The 15086-nt window shown below is 42.8% G+C and overlaps 1 protein-coding gene across 8 annotated transcripts in view; it reads right to left on the bottom strand.

Moving 5' to 3' along the window:
* Positions 1-14525, bottom strand: part of PTGER3 (prostaglandin E receptor 3) — a 192690-nt gene extending 178165 nt beyond the window's left edge. For 5 of the 8 annotated variants that reach the window (XM_057716305.1, XM_057716289.1, XM_057716296.1 and 2 more), the window contains exon 1: positions 12298-14525. In XM_057716305.1, coding sequence (XP_057572288.1) covers positions 12298-13191 — 894 coding nt within the window. In that variant the 5' untranslated portion in view covers positions 13192-14525. Of the gene's footprint in view, positions 1-4640; positions 5843-5917; positions 6243-12297 lie in introns of those variants that run through there. The other 3 variants (XM_057716313.1, XM_057716341.1, XM_057716323.1) reach the window with 3 other exon arrangements.
* Positions 14526-15086: the final 561 nt, after the last annotated feature.

The following is a 15086-nucleotide window of genomic DNA, read 5'->3' as shown; positions in this document are numbered from 1 at the left end:
GAAAATGGAAATCAAAACCACAATGAGATATTACCTCACACCTCTTAGAATGGCTATTATCAAAAAGATAAGAATTAACAGGAGTTAGTGAGGGGACTTCCCTGGTGGTGCAGTGGTTAAGAATCCACCTGCCAATGCAGGAGACACGGGTTCAATCCCTGGGCCAGGAAGTTCCCACATGCCACGGAGTGACTAAGCCCATGCCACAACTACAGAGCCTGCATGTCTACAGCATGTGCTCTGGCACAAGAGAAGCCACTGCAATGAGAAGCCCTCACACCACAACAAAGCGTAGTCCCCACTCACCACAACTAGAGAAAGCCCGGGCACAGCAACAAAGACGCAATGCAGCCAAAAAATTAAATAAAAAAAAAAAGTTAGTGAGGATGCGAAGAAAAGGAGATCCTTGTGCACTGTTGGTGGGAATGTAAATTGGTGCAGTCACTATGGAAAATGGTATGGAGTTCCTCAAAAAATTAAAAACAGAACTACCATACAATCCAGCAATTCCACTCCTGGGTATTTATCTGAAGAATACAAAAACAATAACTTGGAAAGATAAATGCACCCCCATGTTCACTGCAGCATTATTTACAATCGCCAAGATATGGAAACAAACAGTGTCCTTTGATGGATGAATGGATAAAGAAGGTGTGTGTGTGTATGTATATATATATGCACACCCCCACACAATGGAGTACTATTCAGTTAATCAGCCATAAAAAAAGAATAAAACTTGCCAATTGTGACAAAATGCATGGAACTTGAGGACATTATGCCAAGTGAAATGTCAGAGAGACAAATATCATATGATCTTACTTATATGTGGAATCTAAAAAGTAACAACAACCAAGCTCATAGACACAGAGAATAAATAGGCTGGTAGTTAACAGAAGTGGGGGTGGGAGGTGGGAGAAATGCATCAAAAGGTAAAAAGAAAAAAAATTAATAATAATAACAAAAGAATATATTAGAGGGTGAGAATTTACTGTGTGCCTAATGTTGTTAATACATTAAATGTTTCCAGATCCCCTCAAATAAATAAATAAATAAATAAATAAAAAGGAAGAAAAAAGAAATGATACACAATGGTATTTTATACAATACAATATAGAGTATTTATTTTTATATTTTATACTATATTAAAAGCACTTAAAATGAGTATACTAGATTCATTTGTGTCAATGTGGATAAATCACAAAACATCACTGCTAACTGAAAAAGGCAAACTTCAGAATAATATATGTAATATGATACCATTTTGTCACATACACACAAACAATACTAAAATAGTATTCTGGAAAATCATAATATTGGTTACTTCTGGAAACTGAAGAGAAGTATCTGTTATGAGTGCGAAGTAGAATAATGAAGCTAACATTTATTAAGTGTTTATTAAGTGTGATATGGTATTTAAGTGTTTTATATATATTATTCTCTTTGATCCTGAGAGAGAGAGAGACAGAGAGAGAGAGAGAAAGGAAAGAAGGAAGGAAGGAAAGAAGGAAGCAAGGAAAGAAGGAAGGAAGGGAGGGAGGAAGGAAGGAAGAAGGAAAGAAAGAGGCTAGCACAATGCTTGCTTCTAAGAAAATTCTTTGTGCCTCTTAAAAAGCAATAAACTTCCTATAAGTAAAGGCATTCAAACAAAGCTTGGACCATTTTACCAAGGATATTCTAGAAAGAGATCAAACATTAGATGGGTTGTTTTACTAAATGGCCCTTTATAAACCCAGAGATTTTATAAGGTCAACCCTCTTATTTTACAAATATAGAACAGAAGTACAGACAAGCAACACAACTTGCCCAAGATGAAATACAAATTCCTATTTCTAATCTTCAAGGCAATCTACCAACGCACTCCTCCCTCCCTTATCCCTCAGTCCTTACTTGACTCATAAGATTTCTTCACATTCTCAAACATACTTCAACAAAAACAGATTTGCTTACCATTCCCAGCACACCTGGCTCAATTTTTCCCTCTGTGCTTCTGCATAGACTCCCATTCCCACTGCCAATTCTATGCCAAGCTATGTCCCTCCTTCTTTTAAAGCAACACTTAAGGAAAAAAAAAGGTTTTCCTTATTAATGTCTCTACACCTCCATTTGACCTCAGTACTCAACAGCTTTGATGCCTCACTTTTGTAATTCATAAGGCAACCTGAGTGATCTTCTTAATACACAAAGCAGATCAAATCACTCCCTTACTCAAAGCTAGTTGTTTTCCCTCATACTTGAGATAAAAATCTATAAACTCCCAAACAAAAATTACAAGGTTCTGCATGGTTTGGCCCTGCCTACCTCCCTAGATTCACCTTAAAGGCACTGTCCCTTTTACTCACTTTAATGTACTCACCTGGCCCACTTTAAGTTCCTCTAATGCTTCCAGCAACTTCCTACACTGATGGCTTCGCAAACTGCCCTTTCTTCCTCAAAGTAACATCTTTCAAGTTTCATCATAAATGACATTTTCTTAGGGAGGTCCTTCTTAACCACCCCCACATCCACCAATGCATCCAGGGAAGGTCCTCTTTGACACTTTCCCAAAGCACATTTTTCTTGCCTTTATAACACGCCTGTTGTTTTAATGATGTGTGTACGGGGATGCCAGAAGCTGCCCCCATCTCCTCTGTTCAGGTGGGCAGAGCAAGTCACATTGGAGCAGGTGTTACAGAAGTAAGAAACATTTACTTTGGTAAATGTAGAATGAGTAGGTTTACATAGTGGAAACGTGTGGTACAACAAAGGAAAATCCATACAACTCCCTTGTTATGAACTGCTGGTCACTTGGGAAGAGGCAGACCACCATATTTTCTGGAAAAAAAAGAGGCTGAGAAATCTAACCTCCTCTCCCAATATCTGAAGCCAAGAAACTTAGAGCAGAGTAACTTTGGCTACATTCAGCAGAGGGAAAAGACCTGGAAAGTCGTAAAAGAAAATTTACTGGAAGAGAAAGACAAACGTGTGAGGAGGTGATCTGAGCATAACCAGAGCCTAAGGACCCAAGAAGGAGGGCTGGTTCCAGGCAGTAGGTGGTCTGAGGCCACCCACTCTTTGCGTCCTTACACTCTAGCACAGTGGTTGTGCTCCAGGGAATTGCTGCTGAGTTTCATGGCTGAAGTTATGGGTGTGAATTAATGTGTTCTCTAATGACAGTGCCCAAGCACAGAGCCACTACAGGCTGGATAGGGACGTGCTCCATCAGGGCCTCATAGCAGCAGTGGACCAGCACTGCCCTTCAGCCCAGACAAGGCCAACTTGCAGCAGCTGCACCACATGGCAGTGAAAGCACCCAGGGGAATGACCCATCAGAGTGGCTACATTTGTTTATTGGAAGGATTGTTTATTCATTGTCCGTCTACCTTAGTGGATTGAAAGCTTCTGGAAGAAGCTAGCATGTCTGTTTGGCTTACTCTCAGGGCTACCAAGTACAGCGCAGATGGCACTCTGCCCCACAAGGACTGTCATTCACATAGAACATGATGTGAGGAGTGTCCCCTAGAGTCATGTAACCACTCAACACCTACAACCATACGTGTCAGCCCTGGTCACCACTGTATCACCAGAGTGGCAGGCACTAGCAAGCACTCAATAAATATTTACACAATAATCGTAAACAGAATGTATGATCGACTCTGTCTATTTGCATACATATCTATGATTCTTCTTAAGAAGTCTTTGGGTATTTTCCCCCACATATCTAATATAGTATGTCCAAAAGGGACGATTTTATCTATTTTGAGCCACAGGAAGTCAGAACCGAAAGGAAGGTTAGAGTGATAACTGTTTTATCTTACTCATGAGGAAAGGGAAAACCAGAAAGATAGAGTGACTTTTATCCTGTGGTAGAAAAGACAAGACGAGAACCCCGGGCTCTTGCCTTCCAGTGCCTTATTCTCTCTATGGCCCTCACCTGCTTCTTCAATCACTTTCTCTTGTTCGTCTTCTGAAATGGAGGCAGAGGTCACTTAATCACTGACTGCTGTTTGTGCCTTTGACTGCTGAGGCACTAGTCTCTTTGGGGAAATGCGGACGTGCATGTTCTACTTGACCCAAACAAGGTGGTTGGTAGCAGGATGTTATCAGGGAAATTTCGTACATCAAGACCACAAGGAATCTCCACTTTACTGTCTGGTGAATTCTTCAGAACGCATTGTATCTTTTAGAGTCTCTCTTTCAGCATTTCCAGCATTAACAACATACTTCTATTTCTATATTTTCAAGAATCACACCAACAGCAGCATATTCTCAACCATAGAAAATGACATATTGAGGACATCCCTGGTGGCGCAGTGGTTAAGAATCCGCCTGTCAATGTAGGGGACATGGGTTTGAGTCCTGGTCCAGGAAGATTCCACATGCTGTGGAGCAACTAAGCCCGTGCGCCACAACCACTGAGCTTGCACTCTAGAGCCCACAAGCCACAACTACTGAGCCCACGTGCTGCAACTACTGAAGCCCATGCACCTAGAGCCTGTGCTCTGCAACAAGAGAAACCACCCCAGTGAGAAGCCTGTGCACTGCAGCGAAGAGTAGCCCCTGCTCACCACAACTAGAGAAAGACTGTGTGCAGCAATAAAGACCCAAAGCAGCCAATAAATAAATACATTTTTATTTTTTAAAAAATGACACATTGAGTATTCAGAAAGAGAGGCAGAAAAATCAAATCTACTTTAGGAAATAAAGGACTAGTGAAAAGTGTATTTTTAAAATGATACTTGATTTTTATTAGATCAATAATTGCTTAAAATAAATAGGCTTCCATCTCCAACTTTGTCTTCTGTGTTTGTATCACCAAGATTTTTAAACATAGTAATGCTATTTAGTGTAGAATTTATCCTGTACTTATATTACATGACTCTTACCTAAGTTAATATCTAATTTCCTTCTTTCTAACAGAATTAGTGTGAAAAATCAAGCCTTCTCTTCTGTCTCTGCCACCATCTTTCACTTTTAGATTTACAGTCCTCAAATGCCTTTCATAAAAATCAGTACCAGTAAAATAATACGTAGATTTTGAATAAGTGACAAGATCAGCCATTGAAATGTTCTCCTTATACATGTTGCTCAAGAGAATTCTGGGAGGGCCACTGGATGGGAAAATTATACTTGGTGCTAATTGCAGATTGCAAATAATATTAATGCCTTGTCAGGGCCTGGTCTAACTGTGAGGCAGTTTACAACTCTGTGTTTCTCATGCTTTGGATTGATTTAAGGCTTGTGTGAACTCAGTTCTGGGCTGTGAGTCAGTGGTGGAGATTTCTGTGCTGCCCCAGCATTCCTGATCACCTGCGAAGAGATGAGGATAACTGAGGTACAGGCTCTATCCTTAAGAGGTCTGCAGAATGATCTGACCTAGGACAGCAATTAGATGCACAATTAATTCGACTCATTTACATGAGGACCAGTCTGAGCACACCAAGTCCCTGACTGGAAAGACGAGGGGCACATGCTAGACAGAGCCTTCGGAGCATGAGGTAGTGGGCACTCCTCCAGGTTCAAGGGAGGGGGGAGATGGGATCCAGCAGGTTTTAGATTTAGAGGGTTACCCGGCAGCTGTGAGGGGGAAAGCATTCCAGAGCTGAGAGAATGCAGAAGAGTGAAGGTGACAGCGGGAGGGGAGGAGGGATGAATTACAATACCTTATAAAAATTTATGCACCATTTTTCTTCTTTTATTTTTTTCTGAAAAGTTACATTCTCTACCACATTTCCCCACCAGTTAACTAATAACTAATCAAGCTGTGAAACATCACTTGTCTCTTTTCTCCAGTTTGCTGGGGGGAAGGTCTATCTGAAGACAAGAAGTCAACATTATCATCCAGTAAAACATCATAGTAGTATTCCTAATATGGAAGAAATATTTCTGATTATTTTCACATACACTTATTTTGGTTTTCATTACAATCCTGTGAAATAGGCTTAGTTGGTGTTTTTATTATTTTACAAAAAGGAAAGAAAGAAAGAAAGAAAGAAAGAAAGAAAGAAAGAAAGAAAGAAAGAAAGAAAGAAAGAAAGAAAGAAAGGAAATAGTTCCCAAAGATATCAAGTAAACTGTCTAAGGTCACACAATGAATTACGCATGTCACTGGGACCAGACCCTGTCTTCTGATTTACATGCTCAGATATTCAGTTAATAAGCATATATTAGGCATACCTTGTATGGCTCCTCTAACAAAGTGACTGCTAACTTGGGATCTTAACCAATCCAAGATGGGTGACTGCTCGGCAGCAAGCGCTGAATGACTGAGGGGTGAAGAGTAAAGTGGGAAAATGGAGACAAAAGTGTTCTGAGTAAAGGGAGCAGAGTCACCATTCCATAGTGCTACTTCTGTGTGCGTGTGTGTGTGTCCCTCTCATTAAAAAAGTCACACACCGTCCAACTGTCATTTCTATGTAAGAATGAATTACTATGTTTACTATAAAATGTTGACATATACTCAGGAGACAAGATAAGAGGAACCCCAAGAAAAATGAGGTTCCTTCTTTGGCTCCTTCATTAATCTATGAAAACTGGAATTTTAGGGAAAATGGGGACTTAAGAGGCCATCTAATAATTCTCGAGAAGCATGCTGGGAGTTGAAATACAAATTTCTTACTTACGTCTATGATAAGGAATTGAGGGAAGAACGGGGATTCAGAATGCGACATGCTACAGCTGCAGACCTTAAGAGTTGCAAGGCATGAATAAGATGCACGTGGAACACTGGGGGATTATAAAAGTGCTACCTGTATGTGGGGAGTTTGAGGGAGGACATCCCTCCCTGCTTCCCCACACTGCCAAGCAAGGGCTGAAAACTGAAACATGACACCCAGTACCCCTCACTACTGCCTCTCAGCTGCCCCAGAGGAATCATCAATCATCATCCGTCTGTTACAAATGCCTGTAGTGCATATTCCTGAGTGTTATTCCCAGAAAACTGATCCTATGGAAACTTTCATAATTGAATTATTGACCTTTACAGCTTTTTCAAAAGAGAGAGGCCAATGAGTCACAATTATGCTACAACTCTAGACCATCTGAATTTCATCAAATATGATGGCTTAAGAATTTGTTTAATTCTTGGCTCTCTCTGATAAACTGAAAATAAAAAATCTACATTTTTAAGCCCTGATTTATCTCATTAATTTTCAAGTTATATTTGCTTCTGGATATATCACTTAGATAATCTGCCATCTCCCTGTGTATGGTGTCCAAAAGCCCTAGCCACTCAGAAACCCCCATTTTTATAAAAAAAGCAATTGACCAAGCAGTCTCCTTTACAAATTTCTCATTCTGGATCATTAAACCACAATTTTCCCAAATAAGAGAACCTGAGCATAACAAATGGAAAAAGACCTTAGATAACTATTAGCCCTACTCTTGCACTTTACAGATAAGAGGATATATAACTTGCTCAGTACTACTATTAGGACTAGAATTCCTGGCCTTTATCTAAGCTAAACAAACAAATCAAAACAACAACAAAAAATTAAAAAAAACAACTCAGAGTTGGATATCTTGAATCAGAAGTCTGGTTCTAATATTCTTTATACTTGAGTTCTTCATCTGAATGATATAGAAAATAGTGGCAATCTCACAGCATGCGGTCAAATGAGGTAATATATGTGAAAATATTCGCCGCAAAGAAAAGGGCATAGTAGATGTGTAACAAATGTTTGCTGAATCAATCACTCCTTAAATCGACCATTTCTAACAGCATTGGTTCTCTCTTAAATTTCTTTCCTTCTCTGACGTATTTCTTCCCACGGTCTCTACCCTTAGGCCCTAACCCACCTGCAGAAGCAAGTTGTAACTGATCTCACTTTCCCATTTTCCAGTCCAAATCTATCCACACACTATAGCTCTGCCAATCTTTTTAAAACTCATTCCCCTATTCAAAACCCAAAATAGAGGTTCTGTGGCCTACTGGCAAAGGAACACAGTGCTCATCCTATGTTCATCCTAACTACCTCAATCCAGCCACAGGAATCTTTTCAAACCATTTCTCCCACAGTTCCAGTGTGCACCATCTGTATTCATGGGCTGGGTTCCCAGACAGACATGCTCTCAGCAGTGAGGTCAATCTATGCCATCCTACCTCTTTTTGGAAGCCTACTCTGGCAAATTCAGATGGACTTTCTCCCCAGAGCCAAAGGCATTATTAATTACATCCAATCTTATATTGTTCTCTAATTGTTTCACTCATAAATGTGGGAATTCTACTTGTTTGAACAGATTATAATGCTTTGACCAGTTTTTAATAAGTCTACTTAATAGCCCTTCCACAGTGCTTAAAATATGTTGCAGTAAACTCCAAAAAATATAAAGAATTCTGAATAATCTCAATTCTTATAAAAACAAATTATAGAAGTTCTTCCCTATAATGTTGATCCACATGTTTAATCATTTTCCCTGAAGCAACATGCTGAACACGGCAGAAATTAACAGGCAGAGAAAATTAGCAATTTAATAATACTTTTTAAAACTATAAAACAGCATTACTGGACTTCCCTAGTGGCACAGTGGTTAAGAATCCATCTGCCAATGCAGGGGACATGGGTTCGATCCCTGAGCCGGGAAGATCCCACATGCTGCGGAGCAACTAAGCCCGTGAGCCACAACTATTGAGCCTGTGCTCTAGAGCCTGCAAGCCACAACTACTGAGCCCATGTGCCAGAACTACTGAAGGCTGCGCACCTAGAGCCTGTGCTCCGCAACAAGAGAAGCCACCTTAATGAGAAGCCCACGCACCAAAACAGAGTAGCCCCCCACCTTCCTGCAACCAGAAAAAGCCTGCGCAGCAACGAAGACACAACAAATACAGCAAATACAGAAATAAAATAAATTTATAAAAACAAACAAAAAAAAAACCAAAAAAAAAAAAAAAACCACAGCATTACTTCTGTAAAATAATCTATTGCATCTATTTATTACATGTAGTATATTTAAGGCAAATTTCCTTTGTCAAAATATATCAGTGATTCCTTAAATTTAAAAAAAATTACATCTATATTGCAAAATATCTCCTTGAATCAAAGCATCCCTGTCGGCATCTATGGATATTGAGCAGGGAATTTGCTGCTTCAAAATTGAAGGCAAAAGTTTCTAAGACTGCTTTTATCCAGTTCCAAAGTTGTAGTCAAGAAACTCTGTTCTTCATACCTCTCTTTTCACAATGTTGCTAGTTAGCTTTATATCTACTATTTTTAAGACAGCTACAAGTATTAGCCATGTTCTACATGTTTGAGGAGTGCCAGGTGTACAAAAGTACAAAATGTAGTCATGGCTTCCTCTGAACAATAGCCTCAGGTTATTCCTGCTTCTGGAAACTTGGCTATCATGTCAAACAACTGGACTATTTGGTGAGTGTAGCTCATTAAAAAATGTAATGATAATAATAAGTCAAACAGATTGCATTGCTGAGTCAACTGGCCGATTCCAACAGAATTTGATGCCTCACATAAATATCGACTAAGAATTGTAGCTCATGTACTGATGGTGACATCATTTCCCACTGTATTCTCACTTAATTTCACGTTTTCTGTTGTATTTTGTAAAGTTTCTGGGAAAAAAAATAAAAAAGCTTTTGTTTGCACCATAGATAAACCTCTATTTAAGTATTTACATAGCAGGAACTTGTAGCAGTTGGCATGTTTTCTTATTATGCTATCTCTTCTCTGCTAAGTTTTTCAACAGTGACAACTGAAGATTATTATAGTCACGATAGTCTTTCAAGATAAGATATGCCAATGCCCATTCAAAAAAAGCTAATAGGGAATCTATATTTTGTAGTTAGGAAAAAGTATAAAAATCAATCTCTCACTTCAACATTAATACACTGAAAATTCAATTCACTAAATTCTAGTGTTTCCATTCTTATAATTCCCTAAGCTATTAAGAAAGCAGTTTTGCCAGTTTCTTTCCTTTGAAATAATTCCGACTTTGTACTGTTAGATCCTTCTGAAGACAGTTGGAGATTTAATTTCAATGGTGCACAAAACAGAAGATAGAATAATTTCCTTTAGTTTAAAAATTCCAAAAACCTATTTTGGAAACCACATATTTCTTCTCTTTGATATTCACCTGTTGAATTTATTTTAAGTTTAATGTTTTTATGAGAACTGAATCAATAAAGTATCTGATAAAATGCTGCAAACCAATAAAAATGTTAAATGCAGATATTAGTTGAAATTAAATTAGATGAATTCCAAATACTGTCTTTCTTAAGAGAGTGAGTTTGGTCATCCTAGGTTGCAATTTTCAGAACTGATCTAAAGTCTTCCTAAGGCCACCATATTCATCGTATTAGAATCAAAGTTTTGAAATAAAAAATACACTACATAGTTTCTCTTCTATTTTAAAAAAAGCAACAACTATAAGTCTGGTTAACTGTATGAGTAAGCATTTTATTCATATGATTTACCTTTTTTCTTGGATATATAGAGTGCAGATATAAAAAGTGTGACAGACAAACTCAAATACGGGGACTCAAATGACTGTTGTGAAAAATTCAAATACTCTGTTTGCCTTTAAAGTTATGTTAATTATCAACTTTAGTAAAGTGCTTATTATTTAGAACTTTTTTCCTTCTATTTAGCCATCTACACACCGTAGAAGTAAATATGTCTAAAATTGGTGCTGGCTTTGATAAGCCATGGTGATGACATCAGCCTGAGTTCTAACTCCTGGAATGCAGAATTGAGACCTTACAGCCATCTGTGGGCTATGAGGTCCCAACGTAACTCTCCTTGTCACCACCTATAACCGATTGGGAGCCAAGACTTCTGCTCTACATATACTATACCAGTTAAACACAGGTATTCTGGAATACCTTTGTTGTCAAATGCAAGGGAGGGTGAGAGGGGAAAAGGAACTACAGTTCTGTTATAAAATACAAGGAACTTAAAACTACACATGGTGCACAACAATGTTAATGTACTTAATACCATTTAACTGTATATTTAAAAGTGGTTAAAATGGCCAATTTTTATGTGTATTTTATCACAGTTAAAAAAAGAAAACTACGGGACTTCCCTGGCGGTTCTGTGGTTAACACTCCATGCTCCCAATGCAGGCGGCACGGGTTCCATCCCTGCTGGGGGGACTAAGATCCTGCATGCCACTGGACCCAGGCAAAAAAAAAAAAAAAAAAAAAAGACAAGAAAAGAAAAAAAGAAAGGAAGGAAGGAAGGAAGGGAGAAAGAAAAATTATATGTGGGTGGGTTCTGAAAACTGTGCCATGGGATTATGGGATTCAGGAGTTTCTCACAACTGTCTAATAAAGTTCCAGGTCCAACTTATCATCTGTTATAACCCTGTCACAGTGACCAGATCACTCTTTTAGGAACATCTCCTACTAAGCCAGGCTGCTTAGGGCCTAAAAAAGCAACCATTCATCAGGAATTAGTAAACAGCACTTATGCAAAATGTCTAGCTAAAAGTAGGCAGAGGAAAACCTGGAAAGTACGATGTAAGAGAGGGCGTTAGACTAAGAGCGTGTGGAAACACCACTTGTTCCCGGGCTGTGGCCACCCCCCCTCCCTCCTATGAAGGGCTGAGAAGTGCAGAAACCTCTACTTCTATCCCAGAGCTGGCCTTGGCATCAGCCCTGAGCGGTAGCCACAAGGACAAGCAAAGGCTGGTCAGAGGGAGTTACCAGGCCTTGAGGCCCACTGGCTGACTGTGGGTACAAGCACTTCCTAGAGGGTGCAGCACAATTCGAAAGGGCTGAGGCTGGCGGAGCGGCAGCATGCCTCTTCATTCTCATGCGTCCCTTCAGCAGGGAGCCTGCAAGCAACTTGAGCAGCAGCTGCTCCTGGAAGGCGCGCAGTGGCTCAGAGGCCGCAAGACGGCTGTGCCCGCCTGCGGTGGGTCGCAGATAAAGTACTTCTGCAGGCTGAAAATCGACTCAACGTGCGAGAGGTATTAGAAATAAGGAGAAAACCCAGAGCACCGGGCTACAGCTGTCATCGCCATTTTGCTCCCAATGCACCCGGGAGACACCTCTATTTCTGTACAAACACTGAAACGGTAGCTGGGTACCCGCTCACTCTCTCCGATTAGAATGTGAGCTGCCCTGTGGTCTCCATGCGTGTACACCCAGAACCTAATGCGATGCCTGGCACTTGGAAGGTGCTCAGCATTAGTAAGTGAGGAGCTCAGCTCTGAAGCCGCGACCAAGATAGCGCAGGCAGATCCCTCTCCAAAGTTCTGTGCTTGCAAACACACCCCTGCAGGTGCTGACATTTCCAAAAGTCTCCATTGCCCGCCGGCGCGCTCGCGCCCACCTGCAACTCCCCATTCTCTGGAACTACCTACCAGCAACGGCGACCAGCAGACCGACAGCACGCACATGATCCCCATGAGCTGGATAGCCGTCTCCGTGGTGATCCGGCCCCACTGGGCGCTGGACTGCGACGCCGAGGCCTTGGCCCGGCAGCGGGACACCAGGGCTTTAATGGTGGCCAAGTTGCAGGCGAAGGTGACGGCCAGCGCTGAGAGCCCCAAGAAGGCAAAGGCGGAAGCGAAGAACATGTTTCCCCAGTTGTGCGGGGAGCCAGTCCCGTTGCCCTCGGACCCGGTGCTAATGAAGCACCACGTCCCGGGCCACTGGATGGTGTACTCACCCACGCCCAGCAGCGGCAGCGAGGCGAAGGCGAGCACCGCCAGCCACACGCCGAGCAGCACGGCGCGGGTGACGCTCGTCTTCATGTGGCTCGAGTACCAGTGCGGCGCCCGGGTGGCCAGCGCCCGCTCGACGGCCATGGCGCTGGCGATGAAGAGCGAGGAGAGCCCAAAGACGGTCATGGTCAGTCCGAAGAAGGTGCACAGCCTCCCCGACGGGTCGAGCTGCTCCCAGCGCTGGTGGGACAGGTACAGGACGATGACCACCGGGCTGGTGAGCAGCTGCCCGACCAGGTCGGTGAGCGCCAGCCAGCCGATGCACAGCAGGAACGACTTCTTGCGCTTGCTCTCCCGGCGCCGGTAGCTCTGCGACACGAGCAGCATGGCCAGCGCGTTGCCCACGAAGCCGGTGATCAGCATGGTTATCGGGAAGGCTACAGACACCGAGCCGCAGTTCTCGCCGGGCCCCGCGGGGCGCGTCAGGTTGCTCCGCGCCTCGGCGGAGCGCTCGGGCGCCCAGATGCCCGGGTAGGACTGGTTGAGGCGCGTGCAGAAAGGGGCGCTCGCGTGGCCCCGGGCCTCCTTCATATTATCTTCGAGGTGAGGAGGGGACGGCGCCCTGAGAGCAGCGACGGGAGCCGGCAGACCGGGCGCGGCAAGCGGCGGCTGTCGGTGGCGACCGGGGCCGGGGCTGGGGCTGGGGCCGCGGCTGAGCTGCCCTCCATGATGCGGGGCGCAGCCGCCGCCTCACTTCGCCACTTCGGCGGCGGTGCCGCCGGGGCTTCCAGGCCTCGCAGGCAGCCGCGCCGTCGGCTCCGGGAAGCGTCTGGCCCCGAGGCGCGCGGAGGTGCGGGGTCGGTTCTATAAGCCTGGGGGGGGAGGGGGGGGCGGGGCGCCCGTGGGTGTGGGCCAAAGTGCGGCGGGAGGAGGATGCAGCAGCAACGGAGCGCCTCTCTCCGGGCCGCGTGACCAATGCCTTGGCCGCCTGGGCTCGGAAACCGCCCCAGCGTCACCGGAGGACACCTCTCTAAAAGCACCAACTCCTGGCCGGACCGGACGCCGAGCCAGGCCGCCCTGCCCGGCTCTGCGCCTCCTCCCAGAGGAGCGTCCGAGGGTGGCGGGGACTAAAATGTCTCCCCGGGCTACCCCACCTCAGGCAAGTTGCCGAGACGGACTTCCTTCTCCGTCCATAGCTGCCTGTGCAAAGACCAGATCCTCCTCCTGAAGCTCTTTTGTAGCCGTGACAAGTGTAACTCACCTGACCCTAAGCAATCTAAGCAAAGCACTCTCCCGTTGCATAGATAAACCTGAACCTTCTTGCCCTTTCTACTTCGGGACTCTAACGTGATCATGAGCAGGCCAAATTGCTCTGTCCCCAGGGGTGCGCTGAAACTATAAAGCTAATAGTGCCTCGAGATTTAAGGGAATAGGTACAGGAAAATAAAATCAGAAGGTCGAATTCAAAAATAAAAAAATTCCCCCCCAACCCCGCCCATTCTTCCCCTTCCTTAAAATTAAAAAAAGAAAAAGAAAGAGAAAAAAGAAAGAAAAAAGCGGCTAGAGGTAGGTGACAACCACTTACTATGTCACTTATTTCACTATCTCATTGCAACTGAAATATTAAAATCAAAGGCTGCTTGCCTATTGGAGTGAGGGGGGAGGGGTTGAGGCGGAGGAAAAAGGCAAGTTCTTACAAAGCCTCCAACCATTTTTCTCCACCCCGGCCCATTCTTATGTAATTAGGACTGGAAACTGCATTTAGATGTTATGTAGGCCTTCACATTTACTGAAAATGGGCATAATAGCCTAGCAACATCTTTTATTAAGCCAATATTTTATATGTTTATTAAGCTTAATAAAAAACATCTTTTATTAAGCCAATATTTGTCATTTTCCCATTTTTTTTTCAGACATGCTCCAAGATCCTGTTGCTATTATTACTCCCCCTTTTAAGGTGAGGTAACTGAGGGTCCGTGAAGTTAAAGAATGTGCCCAAGTCTTTCAGCAATCCTCCAGTCTCCATCTTCTTATTTGAAGCACAGTGTTCTTTACATAGATACCATAACCACTCTCAACAGGTGAAAATCAATGGTAAGACCAGCTGTTCTCAAATCTAGGGAAAGCCTGGTTTTTCTGCCTCTTTATCTTGTCTGGGAAATGAAAAGATTTTAAAAATTATTTACAAACAATTGTTCCTCATATTTAAGAAATTAGACCTAATCATATAGCATTATGAAGACCATTACTCAGACTTCAGCTTGACTTTCACAGCAAGTCCTGGTCAGCTCAGTTCTTTGTCTTTTCGAGCTTAGTTGATATCCTTATTGGGTGTAGATGAGTGGTAGGAAATAAGAATGGAATATGTTCCCTTGAATTCTTTCTTTCTATGCTGTTATTTTGATTCTGTATGAGAGACTGAAAAAAAAATCATTATAGAGCTATATAGTTTTTAAAGGGGAAAAAGCAAAAATGTAATGTAAACT

The sequence above is a fragment of the Hippopotamus amphibius genome, chromosome 1 (genome assembly GCF_030028045.1).
Source record: "Hippopotamus amphibius kiboko isolate mHipAmp2 chromosome 1, mHipAmp2.hap2, whole genome shotgun sequence".
NCBI classification, from domain to species: domain Eukaryota; kingdom Metazoa; phylum Chordata; class Mammalia; order Artiodactyla; family Hippopotamidae; genus Hippopotamus; species Hippopotamus amphibius.
This window is presented reverse-complemented; position numbering and strand designations above follow the sequence as displayed.